Below are 17,602 nucleotides of genomic sequence, written 5' to 3' on the forward strand. Positions count from 1 at the left end.
CAGCCAGAAGGTAGAACTTATTATCGGCTGCGATTTGAATTCTCACCATCTAGGCTGGGGCAGCAAAGATAACAGCTCTCGAGGTAAGGCTCTTTATGACTATATTATTAGTAAAGATTTGGATTATTAGTAAAGATTATTAGAGGCACGGAACCTACATTTATCAATGTTCCTAGCCAAACGGTCATAGATATCACGCTAGCAACAGTAGAAATATCTAATAAAATTCAGAACTGGCAGGTCTCAGAGGACATCTCTATGTCTGATCATCGCTGGTTGACCTATATTATTAGTCTGGAAAAAAGCCTTATCAAATCTCGCGACCCTAGGAGGACGGATGTAGAACTCTACAACCGCCTCTTAGAAGATGCTCTGCGGAATGAAAAGGCTTTAACTCCAGGAACTAATACAGAATTGGAAAGGTACACGGTATCTATCCAAAATAAAATAAGCTACGCTTATGAAAAATCCTGTCCGATAAGGATGGTCCAGGAAAATCGCAAAACCAACTCTGGGTGGTGCACCGAACTGGAACAGCTTACAAAGACAGTAGTGCAGCCGATATGTGAAACAATTGTGCATTTAATGAGAGCTCTTTGTTTTTGTCTGCAGACTTTCTTAAACTCTCTGAGGTTTGACTGATAAATATCCCAATCCTCTTTGAGTTTGGTGCGTTTTGCTTTATTAAAAGCAGTTCTTGCTGTAGTGCGGCAGATTCGTGCAAATATTATAAGAATTGTGCATTTAATGATAGAAGCATATAATTTGGACCACATATACTACACATATAAAGGTTCAAATTTAGATGGGAGGCCATCTCAAATTTTGCCTTTTACAAAAATGGCGGGGATTCAAAATGGCGACTATACATATGTGACTAATAGCACGATAACTTTTGAACGAGACTACAGAGTTCAACCAAATTTGGTATATAGGTTCTTTTTCTGATGTATAAGATCGAGGTCTTGAACCGGAAGAATCGGTTTACAAGAAGTTGTGTTTTTCCTGGTTTTTATGTAAAAATATGCTGTTTTTTTTTCAATTCTTTCACCCTGTATGTATCAATTTTTCAAAAAGTTAATACCACCGTTGAAAATAGCGTAAAAATATTTTTTAGGAAATATTTTTAACTTTTTAGTTATGTTAATTACCATTTAATAAATGCAAAACGTATCTTCACATGTACAGCCGGTTCCTAAAAAAACTGATACGACTCTTAGTAAGATTTGATCATGTTGAGCAGTGTATTTGATTGATCTGACATTATATTTATTATGACAGACAAATAATAAAATAAACAAACAACAAACAACTGATTACATATTATGTTAATTCATAAATTGTACTAATTATTAAGGTCTAAATGTTTATATTATTTTGGATTCCTGTATTTTATAAAGAGTATATAAGTATATGATAGTTTTTACATCAAATAGATCACATAATTATTGTAAACGTGGATTATACAACAAAACAAATTAATATTCAATGTAAATAAATAAAAACTTAAGAAATAGAGAACAAGTATTAAGTTATAATCTTTTAAGATTTGTAGTGTAAGCGTTTTTGCACCGCATTGTTAATAATTATTAAAAAACGGCTCCGAACTCTTGGGAGAAGCCGATAGGTTTCTTTGTATATGTCTACAATAACAACTAAAAAAGTTGTCAGATACCTGGATATTTCCAAGTCGTGATAAAGTTAGGTGAAATTTATATTTTTATAGTAGAGGATCTTCGAATCCGGAGCAATCCTATACTTTTTTTATTTTTTTGAAACCGGTAAGCACAAAATTAGTTTGGTGTTTAAAAAAATTAAAACAAACTGTTTAAAGTATATTTATTTTTAAGAAATCATATAATAGAAGTATAACTTCTTACGTGCGTACAAAATACACACACATTCTTTTTTTATTATTATTGGAATAAAACAAACGACTTAACTCAACAATATATTGAAGCAAGAATTGTAACCAAATTAAAAGATAACTGGGCACTATCATAGGCAGCAAAACATTTTAACATAAGCAGAACCACAGTTTTTCTATTAATAAAAATGGAGGGAACAAGAAACTCTCGAAAGAAAGCGAGGGTCTGGAAGACCAAAAATATCTGCCGCTCATGAAGATCGTATGCTTTTGGAGAGATTAGAAGAGAATCCTTTTGAAGATACGAAAACTGCAAGAATTATGTCACAGTTTGGAAGACCAAAACTATACTAAATTTAGGTATATAAAAATAAAATTAATATTTTGTGATATCTCCATCAGCATTGATAACAGCTTGTAGTCTTCGGTCCATCTGCGTGAAAGGAACTATGAAATTGTCTTCTTCAGCGAGCTCTTCCCAAACCTGTTGTATACTGTGCCACAGCTCTTCAGCATTTTGAGGTAAAAAATTACGTTGATACAACCGTTTTACAATAACCCCCCAGACATTCTCGATTGGGTTTAAATCTGGACTGTAGCTGGGCCATGGTAAGGTTTCGATGTTGTTATTCTGGAGCCACTGGTTTATAATATTTGCAGTGTGAACAGGACAATTATCTTGTTGGAGGATAAAATTATTTTCTGGATACAACTGTTCTACACTGGGAAACATGATGTTTTCTAGAATATTCAGATAAGTCTACCCAACAAACCTGCCATCAATACGCCATACAATTCCCCATACATTGACGCTAAAATGACCAGCTGCTCGATATCTATCAACATATAGAGTATTAAATCTATTATTATCTGGTCTATACACCCCAATTTTGCCCTTTTTAGAAGATTGAAAAATTTTCTCATCTGTAAATATTATCCTATCCCAAAAATCTTGATTTTGTAACTGATGGTTTAAAGCAAATACATAAAAATCTTGACTGTTTCTGTTCTGGTGTAAAAGCTTGTTTTTTTGCTGCAGTTCGGTACCTAAGACGCGATGCTTTAATTCTGCGCCAAGTTGTTGTCTTTCTTCCCGGAAACTGTGACATAATTCTTGCAGTTTTTGCATCTTCAAAAGGATTCTCTTCTAATCTTTCCAAAAGCGTACGATCTTCATGAGCGGTAGATATTTTGGTCTTCCAGAACCTTGCTTTCTTTCGAGAGTTTCTTGTTCTCTCCATCTTTTATTAATATTAAAAACTGTTGTTCTGCTTACGTTAAAATGGTTTGCTACGGCAGATAGTGACCAACCATCTTCTAATTTTGTTACAATTCTTGCTTTTAGTTCTTTGCTAGCGTGTGGAGCCATTTTTTGAGGTTGAACCAGAACTGTCAATACTGACAGTTCGTATGGGTCGAACAGAATAAGCTATCTGACAAATTTTAAGATTTGGCAGTGACATTGACAGTATGTAAATATGTATTTATCCTTCAAAATACACTGCTCAATTTTCTACAAAATACGCTTCAAGAGTCGTATCAGTTTTTTTTGGAACCAGGTGTACCTATATGCGGCAGATTCGTGCAAATATTATAATAATTATTGTGCATTTAATGATAGAAGCATATAATTTGGACTACATATACTACACATATAAAGGTTCAAATTAAGATACGAGGCCATTTCAGTTTTTGTTTCTTTTACAAAAATGGCGGGCATTCAAAATGGCGACTATACATATGTGACTAATAGCACGATAACTTTTGAATAAGATGTCAGATTTCAACCAAATTTGGTATATAAGTTCTTTTTTTTTATGAATAATATCGAGGTCTTGAACCGGAAGAATCGGTTTACCAGAATTTGTGTTTTTAGTGTTTTTTAATGTAAAAATAAGTTGCTTCTTTTTCAATTCTTTCACCCTGTATATATAAATTTTTCAAAAAGGTGATACCGCCATTGATAAGAGAGTGTAAATATATTTTTTAGGAAATATTTTGGACTTTTCAGTTGTGTTAATTACAATTTAATAAATGCATAACGTATGTTCACATGTACCTATGGGCGGCAGATTCATTTTGAATGCCCGCCATTTTTGTAAAAGTGGCGTCCAAATTATATGCTTCTACTATTAAATACACAATAATTCTTATATTATTATTTGCACGAATCTGCCGCACATAGCTACCTACATGTAAAGATACGTTATGCATTTTTTAAATGGTAATTAATATAACTAAAGAGTTCAAAATATTTCCTAAAAAATATTTTTACGCTCTTTTCAACGCCGGTATTACCTTTTTGAAAAATTAATATATACAGGGTGAAAGAATTGAAAAAGAAATAACATATTTTTACATAAAAAAAAAAACAGTAAAAACAAAAATGCTGGTAAACCAATTCTTCCGGTTCAACACCTCGATATTATTTATCAAAAAAAGAACCTATATACCAAATTTGGTTGAAATCTGACATCCCGTTCAAAAGTTATCGTGCTATTAGTCACATATGTAAAGTCGCCATTTTGAATGCCCACCATTTTTGTAAAAGGAACAAAAACTGAGATGGCCTCGTATCTTAATTTGAACCTTGTGCGTAGTATGAGTAGTATACAGTCCCTGCTCAATTTATTAGACTCACCATAGAAATATCAGTTTTTTTTAATTTGAAACACCTTAAAAGTATGTCAAAGTCATACAGAACCGGTGAATGAGTTAAATAACAATTACTTAATAATCGTGCTACATAATTAAGTTAAAAATAGTGAAACTTATGATTGAATTGTGAAAATATGACAGATGGCAATAGAATGGGGTAAAAGTGTGCAATGACTAGATTTTTTCAACTTTTAGCAACTTTTCAAGTTTTTTAGCTAAATTAGTGATTGGTGATCAATTTTCGTAAAGTTTGCAGTGGTGAGGGTTAATATTGCTATTTTAATGTTAGTTTTTAATTTTTTAATTTATTTTCTATTTATTTAATTTCTAAAAGATCCATATCTTGGATTGGAATTTTTTCATATGGGTGATTGTAAAGATCTTTCTGTTGAGCAAATCTCTTCTGTAACTGCTCTAGTAGACAATATCACATGTTGTCAAAGAGAAATAGCAAAAAATGTGGTGTATCTTAATCATCAGTTAGAAGGTTGAGTCAAAAACCTAAAGAGAAACATACTGTTACATCGATTTGGAGGGGTTGGTATGGCAGAAAGATTTTAGTCTCCTCCAGAGGGCAACGAATTTTAAAGAATTCAGTTGTAAAATACAGAAGAGTCATCCATAGCGATATAAGGAATAAATTGGAAGAAGCTGAGTGTTCAGTATCGGAGTCCACTTTACGCCGAAATCTGTAGAGTATGGGATTCAAACATCAGAGGCCAGTTAAGGAACCAACTAAACAGTCGACTATCACCATAAATGCTCAAAAAACGCTTAGTTTTGCCAATTTACATAAAAACTCTCTAGTCATATAATATTTATGCAAATTGGCCGAAACTAAGCGTTTTTTGAACATCTGTGGTGATGGTTTTGGTATCTTAACCAGCCTATGCCATTTTAATCCGATACTGTAGGTACTAATTTCGGCGTACAGTGGACTCCGATACTGAACACTTAGCTTCTTCCAATTTATTCCTTATATCGCTATGGATGACTCTTCTGTATTTTACAACTGAATTCTTTAAAATGCATTGTTCTCTGGAGGTGACTGAAATCTTTCTGGCATATCGACCATTTCAAATTGATGTAACAGGTTGTTTTTCTTTAGGTTTTTGACCCAACCTGGAACTGACGAGTAAGATCCATCACATTTTTTTGCTATTTCTCTTTGACAACATGGGATATTTTCTAATAGAGCAGTAACAGAAGAGATTTGCTCAAAAGAAACATCTTTACAATCACACATATGAAAAAATTTCAATCGAAGATATTCATCTTTTAGAAATTAACATGTTTCTATTGATATCTTAAAATAGATTAAACAAATTAAAAACTAACATTAAAAAAGAGCAATATTAAAACTCACCACTGCAAATTTTACAAAAAATTGATCACCAATCACTAATTTAACTAAAAAACTAAAGTTAAAAAAAGTCGAGTCATTGCACACTTTTACCCCATTCTATTGCCATCTGTCAATTTTTCTCAATTCAATCAAAAGTTTCACAATTTTTAATTTAATTATGTAGCACGATTATTAAGTAATTGTTATTTAGCCCGTTCAGCAGTTCTGTATGACTTTGAACATACTTTTAAGGTGCTTCAAAATAAAAAAAAACTGATATTTCTAGGGTGAGTCTAATAAATTGAGCAGGGACTGTATGTGGTCCAAATTATATGCTTCTATCATTAAATGCACAATAATTCTTATATTTGCATGAATCTGCCGCGTATAGGTACATGTGAAGATACGTTTTGCATTTATTAAATGGGAATTAATATAACTAAAAAGTTACAGATTCCCTAAAACATATTTTTACGCTCTTTTTAATGGCCGTATTAACTTTTTGAAAAATTAATACATACAGGGTGAAAGAATTCAAAAAAAAAAATGGCCTCGTATCTAAATTTGAACCTTTATATGTGTAGTATATGTGGTCCGAATTATATGCTTCTACCATTAAATACACAATAATTCTTATATTATTATTTGCACGAATCTGCCGCTAGTGCCGCTGATAGGTACCTACATGTAAAGATACGTTATGCATTTTTTTTAAATGGTAATTAATATAACTAAAGAGTTCAAAATATTTCCTAAAAAATATTTTTACGCTCTTTTCAATGCCGGTATTACCTTTTTGAAAAATTAATATATACAGGGTGAAAGAATTGAAAAAGAAACAACATATTTTTACATAAAAAAAAACAGTAAAAACACAAATGCTGGTAAACCAATTCTTCCAGTTCAAGACCTCGATATTATTTATCAAAAAAAGAACCTATATACCAAATTTGGTTGAAATCTGACATCTCTTTCAAAAGTTATCGTGCTATTAGTCACATATGTATAGTCGCCATTTTGAATGCCCGCCATTTTTGTAAAAGGAACAAAAACTGAGATGGCCTCGTATCTTAATTTGAACCTTTATATGTGTAGTATATGTAGTCCAAATTATATGCTTCTATCATTAAATGCACAATAATTCTTATTATATTTGCACGAATCTGCCGCATATAGGTACATGTGAAGATACGTTTTGCATTTATTAAATGGTAATTAACATAACTAAAAAGTTACAGATATTTCCTAAAAAATATTTTTACGCTCTTTTTAATGGCCGTATTAACTTTTTGAAAAATTAATACATACAGGGTGAAAGAATTGAAAAAAAAAACAACATATTTTTACATAAAAACCAGGAAAAACACAACTTCTGTTAAACCAATTCTTCCTGTTCAAGACCTGGAATACATCAAAAAAAGAACCATATACCAAATTTGGTTGAAATCTAAGTCTCGTTCAAAAGTTATCGTGCTATTAGTCACATATGTATAGTCGCCATTTTGAATACCCGCCATTTTTGTAAAAGGCAAAATCTGAGATGGCCTCCCATCTAAATTTGAACCTTTATATGTGTAGTATATGTGGTCCAAATTATATGCTTCTATCATAAAATGCACAATTCTTATATTTGCACGAATCTGCCGCACTACAGCAAGAACTGCTTTTAATAAAGCAAAACGCACCAAACTCAAAGAGGATTGGGATATTTATCAATCAAACCTCAGAGAGTTTAAGAAAGTCTGCAGACAAAAACAAAGAGCTGCTTGGAGAGCCTACTGTGAGGAAATTGAAGATTTTCCGCAAGCTTCCAGGCTACAAAAAGAGCTCTCAAAAGATCCACATCGGCATATCAGCATAATAACAAAGGAAGATGGAAGCAAAACTTCCAACCTTTGCGAAAGTGCTGAGGTCCTGATGAAAACACACTTCCCTGGTTCTAGCGTTTCAAAAGCATCGAACTGGACGGAAGAAATAATCATACCCACACCAAATGACTGGCATCTTGCCAGAACATTAATTAGTGAGGAAAAGATAAGATGGGCCATATCGTGCTTCGCCCCTTTCAAGTCACCAGGGGCTGACGGCATATATCCAGCCGTACTACGGTGGGGACTGGATATTCTTTTGCCGCACCTTATGGGAATATTCAGAGTCTCCTTGCTCTGAGATATATTCCTAGAAAGTGGAGAGAGGTACGTGTGGTTTTCATACCAAAACCAGGTAGGATGGATTACACCCTACCGAAGGCTTTCCGACCAATTAGCCTAACATCTTTTCTCTTGAAACGATGGAAATACTATGCGAGAGGTACATAAGAGATGAAGATCTGGTTCATAATCCACTTCATCCAAATCAACATGCATATACTTCGGGAAGATCTACCGATTCTGCACTTCATCAAGTAGTAGGAAGAATTGAAAGATCGCTGGATAATAAAGAATCTACCCTAGGTATATTCATAGACATTGAGGGAGCGTTTGATAAAACAACTTTCCCAACCATCACCCAACAGCTCAATGTCAGGAATGTCTCCCTGGCCGTGAGCGAATCGATATTCAGTATGCTGTCAAATAGAGCAATAAGCATAAATGTAGAAGACGTTTTGGTTAGAGGGATGGTTACGAGGGGATGTCCACAGGGGGGTGTTATCACCACTCCTCTGGAACATAGTTTTGGATACCCTGGTTGACCAACTCAGCAAAAACGGTTTCTACACAACAGCCTATGCAGACTATATAACCGTCTTGCAAAGCGGTAAGTTTGAGAACACACTATGTGAGAGATTACAAGTTGCTCTCAGACTAATAGAAACATGGTGTAAAGAACACTCACTGTCTATAAATCCAAAAAAGACAGAGATGATCCTCTTCGCCAGAAAAAGAAGGATCACGGGCTTAATACCCCCTAGGATTCTAAACTGCAGTCTGAACTTCTCTGAAGAGGTGAAATACCTTGGTATTACCCTTGACAGGAAGTTAACATGGAACTCTCACTTAGATAGTAGAGCTAAAAGAGCATATATTGCCTATGAACAGTGTCGGCGAACGGTCGGACGCACTTGGGGCCTTTCGCCCAGGGTGGTCGCCTGGATCTACACTACGGTCATTAGGCCAATGCTAACTTACGAAGCCATTGCTTGGGTACCAAAAGTGCTACAGGCAACAGCGATCAACAAACTAAACCATATTCAACGGATGGCTTGCCTAAATATATAACAGGTGCCATGAAAACAACACCAACTGCTGCAATGGAGTTGCTCATTGGCATTACCCCTTTAGACATATATGTCAAAGAGGTGGCGCTGATGACGATGATGAAATTACGCTCAGCGGGTGGAAAGCTTGATATAGGAATGGGACAATTGAGATGTCGTTTCTGGCGGGGTGAGCTGGAGGCACTGCCCCAGCTACATGTGGGCCATGGATGCGACTCAATTAAACCTACGTTCGTCTTCGACAAACCCTACAAAATCGAAAATACAACATAGGGAGTCAAACGTGGCACCGATGGCTCCAAAACGGAAGAAGGCTCAGGATGCGGAATATACTCCAGATCACTGAACCTTAGTCTAAAATGGGGTATGGGCAAAAATGCCAGCGTAGTTCAGACTGAACTGATTGGTATCTCCATAGCCGCAAAAGAGATAATCCGGAAAGGTATGACCACTTGAACAGACCACGTGTCATATCAGGGCTAGTAATAGAGTGTCATGAATCACTAGCCCAAGCTTCGGTTGGTAACAACATCATCCTGAGGTGGGTTAAAGGACACAATGGAAATAAAGCGTCGGCTTAGAGACACACAAACCTAACTACATTTCAGGTAAGGGCGAACTTCCTATGATAATATAGGAAGTTCGCCCTTACCCGAAATGTAGTTAGATTTGTGTGTCTCTAAGCCGACGAAAGGCAACCGCATTGCTGACCAGCTAGCTAGGAAGGCGGCAGGCCTAAGACTCTTAGAACCTGGTGATCTTTTTGACTGGTCAACTGCAACAATCGCAGAAATTGTCAAATGTCACTCCCACGCGCAAACCGTGAAAAGATGGGAAGAAGGGCCAGGATGTAGACTTGCCAAGGTAACACTAAGGAACCTTGGGAAGTCAGTATCAGAAAAGTACTTGAGAATGACCAGGAAAAACCTACGCTTGACAGTTGGTTTTGTAACTGGCCATTGTCAACTAAGAAAACACCTCCACACACTGGGGCTAGTAGACACATAGACACACCTCTATGCAGAAGGTGTGAACGAGACGACGAAACTATCGAGCATGTCCTATGTGAATGTCCGGAGTTATCGTCAATACGAGAGTATGCGTTCGGCGAGCCTTGGACTACACCTGCCGATATAGGGGAGATGTCACCAGGTGATTTGTCCGCCTTCCTGGAAATGGCAGGATGGATAATGAACTAAGGACGACAACCTCCTGGGAGGATGTACAATGGGTCAATTGTGGCCTAAGTGCTGTGGGACTCACACTCCCTACTCTACAGATACAGATACCTGCATGGAAGTCAGACATACTACCACCAGAGCTACACCGACCCCCACATCGTCAACTTACTGAGCGTAAAAACTCAAGGGTCATAAGTTTGAATCCTGGCCAAAATACGTTCATAGAGATATTAGGTTCGGTTTGTTATTTAAACAAAGATCCGTGTGAGTTGGTTTCTGTTTGCAAGTTTTCAGTTCGTTATATTAAAACGTCTAAAAATAAGATATGTTTTTTCCCTCTGTTCTAGAGCAAATTATAAAAACCAATAAATAAATTCATATTTATTTCATGAAAAAGTAAACATGTGTAATCACAGACTAGACTACTTACCTGCACTTCGAGTTTTCCTCCTCAACGCCTCGGACTCGGACAATACCTTAACATTTTCACCCTTGCTTCTGGTATTCTGCGCAGGCATATTGCTTCTCACCGACCTCCTAGTACTAACCACTAAAGTTCCCCCTTTCTGCGTAGGTGCTACCGTAGTATTATTATTAGCAACACTCACCGGCCCCGTTTTCCCCGTTTTAATGCTTTTCAACATTGAGTTGGTGTTATTGTTCACTTGAGTATTCACAATTAGCGAGGATTTGCGTATTTTCTCAGTTAGAGGTTCATCACTATCAGAACTGTCTTCCTGTTGTACTTTTGGTAATTTCTTTACATTGTTTATTTTGGTAGGATCTGTCTGGCGCAGAGACTTCAGCTGAAATATAAAAAAGCTTATTTATACAGGGTGTTCATTAATAATTGGAAATATTTAGATTCATGGGCTCAAAATATTGAGGTTCAACCGAAATCACCTAGTCCGAAAATGCTTCCTAAGGCTAGCACTCCACTTGCGATTTGTAGTTGCGGCAACAAAAAAATCGCTGTCGCAGAAAATCTAGAGGGTGCCTCCACTGCGATTTTTAACCCTTAAACGCCCAAGGGTGGGTAAAGAATGTCCACCTAATGCGTATTCCCTTGTAACATATTTATTACGTGTTTAAAAATTTTTCAAAAATTATTTATTGTTAAAAATACAGCCCTTTATCGAATGTTAATTTGGTTTCACCGATGTTTTTGAAAATAAAAGTAATATCTTGAGTTAAATATGGACGGGCATGAAAAGTACACCCTTGGTAAAACTTGTTACTAAAGGTTCCTCTATATATTTTCGTTATTAGGAACATAATCCATATAATTATCGACGTATAATTACATTATCGACATAATTATTCGCCAATGAGGAGGCTGAAAGGAAGAATGTGGAGAAAATCGACAAATCTGAATTAATGGCTTTTACTGGTATGTTAATTTGGATGTACATTGTAAGGTTTGCAAATTGTTTATATTAATATTTTAAAAGATGCTGTGTTTATTAAGCATAAAGTTTAATCCATTTCTAACAACTCTCAATAAATATAGTAGCTATTTTCGAGGTGGACATTTTTTACCCACCTTTGGGCGTACATGGAACCTATAAAAGGTTGGGCGTTTAAGGGTTAAGTCGCTGAATTATATCAGTTTTGCAATGGATGACATGTCGGTAAAGTTAGCAGCACCATTGTATAATAGGCTATTGATTATGTATTATAGAAAGGAACTGCAACGTTAACGGCGTTTTATTGTTTAATATAGTCAATGGACCTCTAAATATGAAAAAACCGCGGAGTGCTACCATTTAAAGGGGTGCATTTTTGAGAAAGGAGTGAATTAGTCCCTAGGCACAGGGCGAATTAGGGTGAGTTCTATGCACTTTTGGTACAAACACTTCTACATGAAAATTGTTCCAGGTTAAATTTACTATTGAAATATCACATTTTAAAGTGAAAAATATGTTTTTTTGCAAAAATATATTCAAAAGAAAAGCAAAAAAACAACACGAAAGATAGCAATTTTGTTTTTCGCCCCATAACTTTTTCCCATGGGGATATAGGTATAAGCATTGCTTCACAGAAAAAAACTACCATCCTTCTTCTTTAAAATGGTGTTTGGTAAAAGTCTCTATAATTTATAGTTTCCAAAATATGATTTTTTAAACTTCGCTACTCACAGCGATTTTGACCCATTTTCCCTTTTACTTCGCAAACATTGTTCTGTAACTTTTTTCTACGCAGCTTTAGGTATATGCAATGGTACATTTTGTAGGAAGAAAAGTCAACAACAACCTTTAAAATGGTCTATAGTAGAAGGCTGTATGACTATTTTTAATCAAGATATGGTTTTTGAAAATTGTATACTTTGAATGATTTTTGATATATTTTTCGATTATTTTTAAATTTCTCATTATAACTTTTTTATTGTATATTTATGTATATACATTGTAGGTCTGGATTCCGCGTATGAAAAAAAAGTTGATTAATAGCAAGTTGAAATTTTGTTAATAACTTAAGGGTGTCTAGTCGGATAAACTTTGATATATGGGAATACTGGAACAGAGGCAGTTTTAATTGTGGAACAGGTTAAAAATTTGAAACGGTCAGACCACGAAAACGGCACATTTATTTTGTCCGACAGAACAGACTTAGGCCATTCGCACACACAGCTGCTAAAAAGAAACCAGTTGGTAATTTTAGTTACCAATCAGTTACTTAGTAGTCACTGTCCATGTATTTTAATGAGCGTCCTCACACAGCACTACTAGTTAGCAGCCGGTCTATAATGCGAGAATGATCAGTCGACAGCGGACTGGACATACAGGTCGCTGGGGGGACTAGTTCGTAAACATTTGGAAAATGAATAAAGGATTGAATGGGTCGAACTTTGGTGCTCAGCGAGAGGTAGGTATTTATTACGGATATAGGTAAAGAAATAGTGGGAATTGGTTTACATGTTCTATTGTTGTTTACATTAAAAATAAAAGATGGTTATTTTTGATATCTTAAATAAGCTTAAGATATGAACATGGTTTGTTTGGATTATGCGTGTAAAATTTTTTTATTAGTAGATATTTCAAAGCTAGTATTTTGCAGTAAATTAAGCTAAGCCAAATTATTTTGTGTGAATTATTGCTCTTATACAGTAAAATTATAAAGGCTCTTAACGATATAATTTCTTATTTGCAGTAAACCTTATTACCTATCTCAGAGAAAAAAGTGTCATATTTTGTTAAAGTTTAACACGCAAAATCAGCGGAATCGTTTAAGGCTATGGGTACATAATTCGCAAATATTTAACGTGTATCCCTACTTTTTCTGTCTTTACACGGCAAATTACGTGTAGTAAAATTCACACTGGTGTGGATATGTAAACATTACTAGAATGTCATTCTACTTGAAAATGTCATAATTAATTTAAAGAGATGGCTTTTGAATGTTCTTGGATAACTGTTATTTTTATAATTGCAAATTATTAATTCAGTTAATAAATGTGATAATTTTTTCACTAACTATGTTTTCAGTGATTGTAATAATTTATTTGTACAACAAAAACTAATAATCAATCGAGAAAAGAGGAAAAGTGTTAAAGTGATTTTTTAATATGTTGTTATTTTGGAACGCTTAAAATTTTGAACATATCTAACAACAAAATACTTGGATCACAGGATATATCTGATGTATTCTCTGCTTGGATCTTCCACAAATAATACACAATAAATAACTTTTTATTAAGTTCACGTCTTAAATCAATTATTTCTCAAATACACTATATATCAATAATATTTAATCAATTTCTCAAAATATTCCCGATGCAATGTCAAATATTTAAAATTGTCACTGATTGTCAGTGTCTGACTGACAATATATGCTGACAATATTATATTCGGTTGAGTGCGTTGTAAGACAAAGACAGATTTGGAAAATATTACCACGGCGTTGTGTTCATTTTTTTCAAATCCTGAAAAAACCAATAAATATTTTTGAAAAATTTAAACGCAGAATGAAAGACTAAATTATTACCGAGGGCCGAAAGTCCCTTAGAATAAATAAAAAGTTTATTTTGAATGAGATATTTGAAATTAAAAATCACACTAAATTTTCTCTTAGTTTTTTCACCCCTGTAACTTATTAAAATAAACATTATAGAAGTTCTCAGGGACTTTCGGCCCTCGCTAATAACGTAATCTTTCATTCTGCGTTTAAATTTTTCAAAAATACTTATTAGTTTTCTCAGGATTTGAAAAAAATGAATCCCCATTTGAATAGCATTGCAGTCGAAAATACGTACCGATCCTCTTAATATAAAATTAGTGCAAGAAGTGGAAAACATCCGTGCCTATATAAACTTAATTAACTAGTACCTATTGATGGACGTGCTCTCCCCAACCACCATACGAATGGTGGTTGGGGAGAGCACGTCCGGGAGGTGACCCGGAAGGCAGCGGAAAGAGCGGCTGCGCTGGGGAGGATAATGCCTAACATCGGGGGACCTAAATCCGAAAGGAGGAGGGTTCTACACGGTGTTGTTCAATCTGTCATCCTCTACGCGGCACCAGTCTGGAGTGCCGCTGTGGAAATACAGGCATACAAGAGGCTTTTGGTACGCGCGGACAGAACTAGTTTGCTGCGGGTGGCAAGTGCTTACAGGACTGTGTCTGCTGCTGCCCTGTGGGTGATCACCGGCTGTGTTCCCTTACATGTGTTGGTGAGTGAGAGAGATAGAATGTTCCAGCAGAGAAATAGAGAACTACAAGGGGAGAACGTTAGAAGTGAGGAGAGGGCCACATCTATTGAGATGTGGCAGGCCGAGTGGGATGTAACGGAGCATGTGGCGCAGTGGACGAAGTCACTGATACCGAATCTGCGAGGCTGGCTGGACTGCGGGCACAGGCGCCTAGACTATTATCTGACGCAGGTGCTCACAGGACATGGGAGCTTCCGTAGCTACTTACACAGATTCAAAAAGACCGAATCGGACAATTGCTTGTACTGTGGGACTTCGGACACTGTGTCACATACCCTTCTGGAGTGTGTCAGATGGGCAAGGGAAAGGAATGAGCTGGAAAGAGTGTTTGCGTCTGTGAGAGAGATGGTAGAGAAAATGGTGATTGATGAGCGATGGTGGGACAAAATCCACAATTATGTGAGAAAGGTTTTGTCGATAAAAGAGAAGGAAGCGCGGGAGCTAGACGCAGTTCTGGCAGGTATCGAGGAGGCAGAGCTGGGCCCGCATAGGTAGTAAGAATAAGAGGTTGACAGCATATGATTGAAGGACGTAGTGGTCGGATGAGTGCGAGAGACGGAAGCTAATGCGTGATGACGAGTGATTGAGAATCGGGTAAAAGAAGGACATCAGGGAGAAGTCATGCCTTAACGGGCGATTCCAACCTGATGCCCTAGTATGAGAGGGGTGGGGTTTAGCTGGTCCCGGCCACATCGGAGTTACGGAGGGCAGGGAGGTCCGATTTAGGGCCAAACTGGTCGACGTGACACTGATGAGGTTTCAGCTCAGGAACCCAGCACTGTCGGAAATGTTTACCTCCGTCGTCTGTTTGCAGATTCCCCACCTAGTGATGAAAAAAAAAAAAAAAAAAAAAGTACCTATTGATGGGAAATAATCCACAATTTTACTAAAAAAAAAATGATTTTATTAACGTTTCGTAGTCCAAATCGGATGCCGTTGTCAAAGTACAAAAAATATTAATGAATTAAACAAAAATGTTGTTGCTTAGTAAAAAATTCTTCTATGTATTTTTTTTAATCTGACTCATTTATATCGACAATTCAGACATATATTATACATTTTAAAGTAGAAGCCTTTAAAGTGATATTGCTAATATTTATGAATTGCGTTTCTGGGACGACTCTACTGAAAGATAGTTTATTCGATTACATGAAATCAACCCCAACTCAAGAATATCCGTCACAAAAAATCATGACATGTGATCTGTTTTTAAAAATACAACTACATGCAACGGTGACAATAAATAATAACAACAATATGATTTTAAAGTCTTCTACGTTAAAATGTATAATATACCTATGTCTAAATTTCCGATATAAATGAGTCAGATTAAATAAATTATTTGAAGAATTTTTTACTAAGCAACAACATTTTTGTTTAATTCATTAATATTTTTTGTACTTTGACCACGGCATCCGATTTGAACGTCGAAATATTAATAAAATTATTTTTTAGTAAAATTGTGGCTTCTTTCCCATCAAAAACTAGTTAATTACAAAAATTTTACAAGAAAATAGATTCAGGACAACATAATATATAAACTTAAACACCGCCTAACAATGCATGGGGTGTAATGCTAGTTCGCCTCCATGTGGTACACCCTGGGTAACGCTAAATGAACTAGCAAAAATTTGGCGGCAGACGAACGAAAAACAAAAACAATATCCTGCCAACATCACAGATCACAAACAGAAATCTTATCTATACGTAAACATACGATGGGAACAAATAAAGGTTCTTCTCAGAACCAACTGACTAGAGATCTCGGACCGTGTATCCGAGTCTGTCACCTTAACATCGAGGGCATAAGCCAGGCAAAATGCCAAGTGTTGCAAAAAATCCTACACGATAACGACATTGACCTGGTTGCCATACAAGAGACCCATACTGAAGACAAAGTCCAGCTTGATTTAAGGGGAAAGATACCTGGCTACGATTTACTGGGAGCCACCAATGATAAACATTACGGCGTCGCAACCTAGATTCGCTGCAATATAGAAAATGGTTTCCTACTTTCTGCTTCCAATGAAAATAATATACATGAAGTAGTCACCAAGATTGGAGATATTACCGTAGTTAACATATACAAACCTCCAGCCACTACATGGAACCCAGAAGTGCTAAAGACTCATCCACATCCTACTATATACATCGGCGACTTCAACAGCCACCACGAAATGTGGAAGTACACCACGAATGATGAAAATGGGGAGGCACTAGTAGAATGGTCCTAAGAGCAAAACACATATCTAGTTTTTGATGCCAAAGACAGAGGAACATTTAAATCAGCTGCATGGAGAAAAGAATATAACCCAGACCTATGTTTTGTCTCAAAAGATACCAATGACAGACCACTAACAACTGCGAGAAGTGTCCTTGCAGACTTCCCACATACTCAACATCGTCCGGTGCTTATCACCATCGGAATATCAATTCCAATAATTAGATCATATCCTCGACCCAGGTGGAATCTTAGAAAAGCAAACTGGAAGAAGTTCTCTGAACAACTAGACCGGACCTTGAGCTGGGTCCCTCCAACCAGCAAACATTATCAGAGGTTTGTGGGCGCAGTAATAAGCACTGCCAAGAAAACCATCCCTAGGGGGTATCGCAAAGAATATGTGCC

General features: G+C 36.0%; 1 protein-coding gene across 10 annotated transcripts in view; it reads right to left on the minus strand.

The window, feature by feature from the left end:
* LOC114343065 (uncharacterized) overlaps window positions 1–17,602 on the minus strand; it is a 618,263-nt gene that overhangs the window by 19,525 nt on the left and 581,136 nt on the right. For all 10 annotated transcript variants that reach the window (XM_050651573.1, XM_050651571.1, XM_050651566.1 and 7 more), the window contains one exon: window positions 10,699–11,074. In XM_050651573.1, the coding sequence (XP_050507530.1) occupies window positions 10,699–11,074 (376 nt within the window). The remainder of the gene's footprint in view (window positions 1–10,698; window positions 11,075–17,602) is intronic.

Source organism: Diabrotica virgifera, chromosome 5, assembly GCF_917563875.1.
Source record: "Diabrotica virgifera virgifera chromosome 5, PGI_DIABVI_V3a".
In the NCBI taxonomy this organism is placed as follows: domain Eukaryota; kingdom Metazoa; phylum Arthropoda; class Insecta; order Coleoptera; family Chrysomelidae; genus Diabrotica; species Diabrotica virgifera.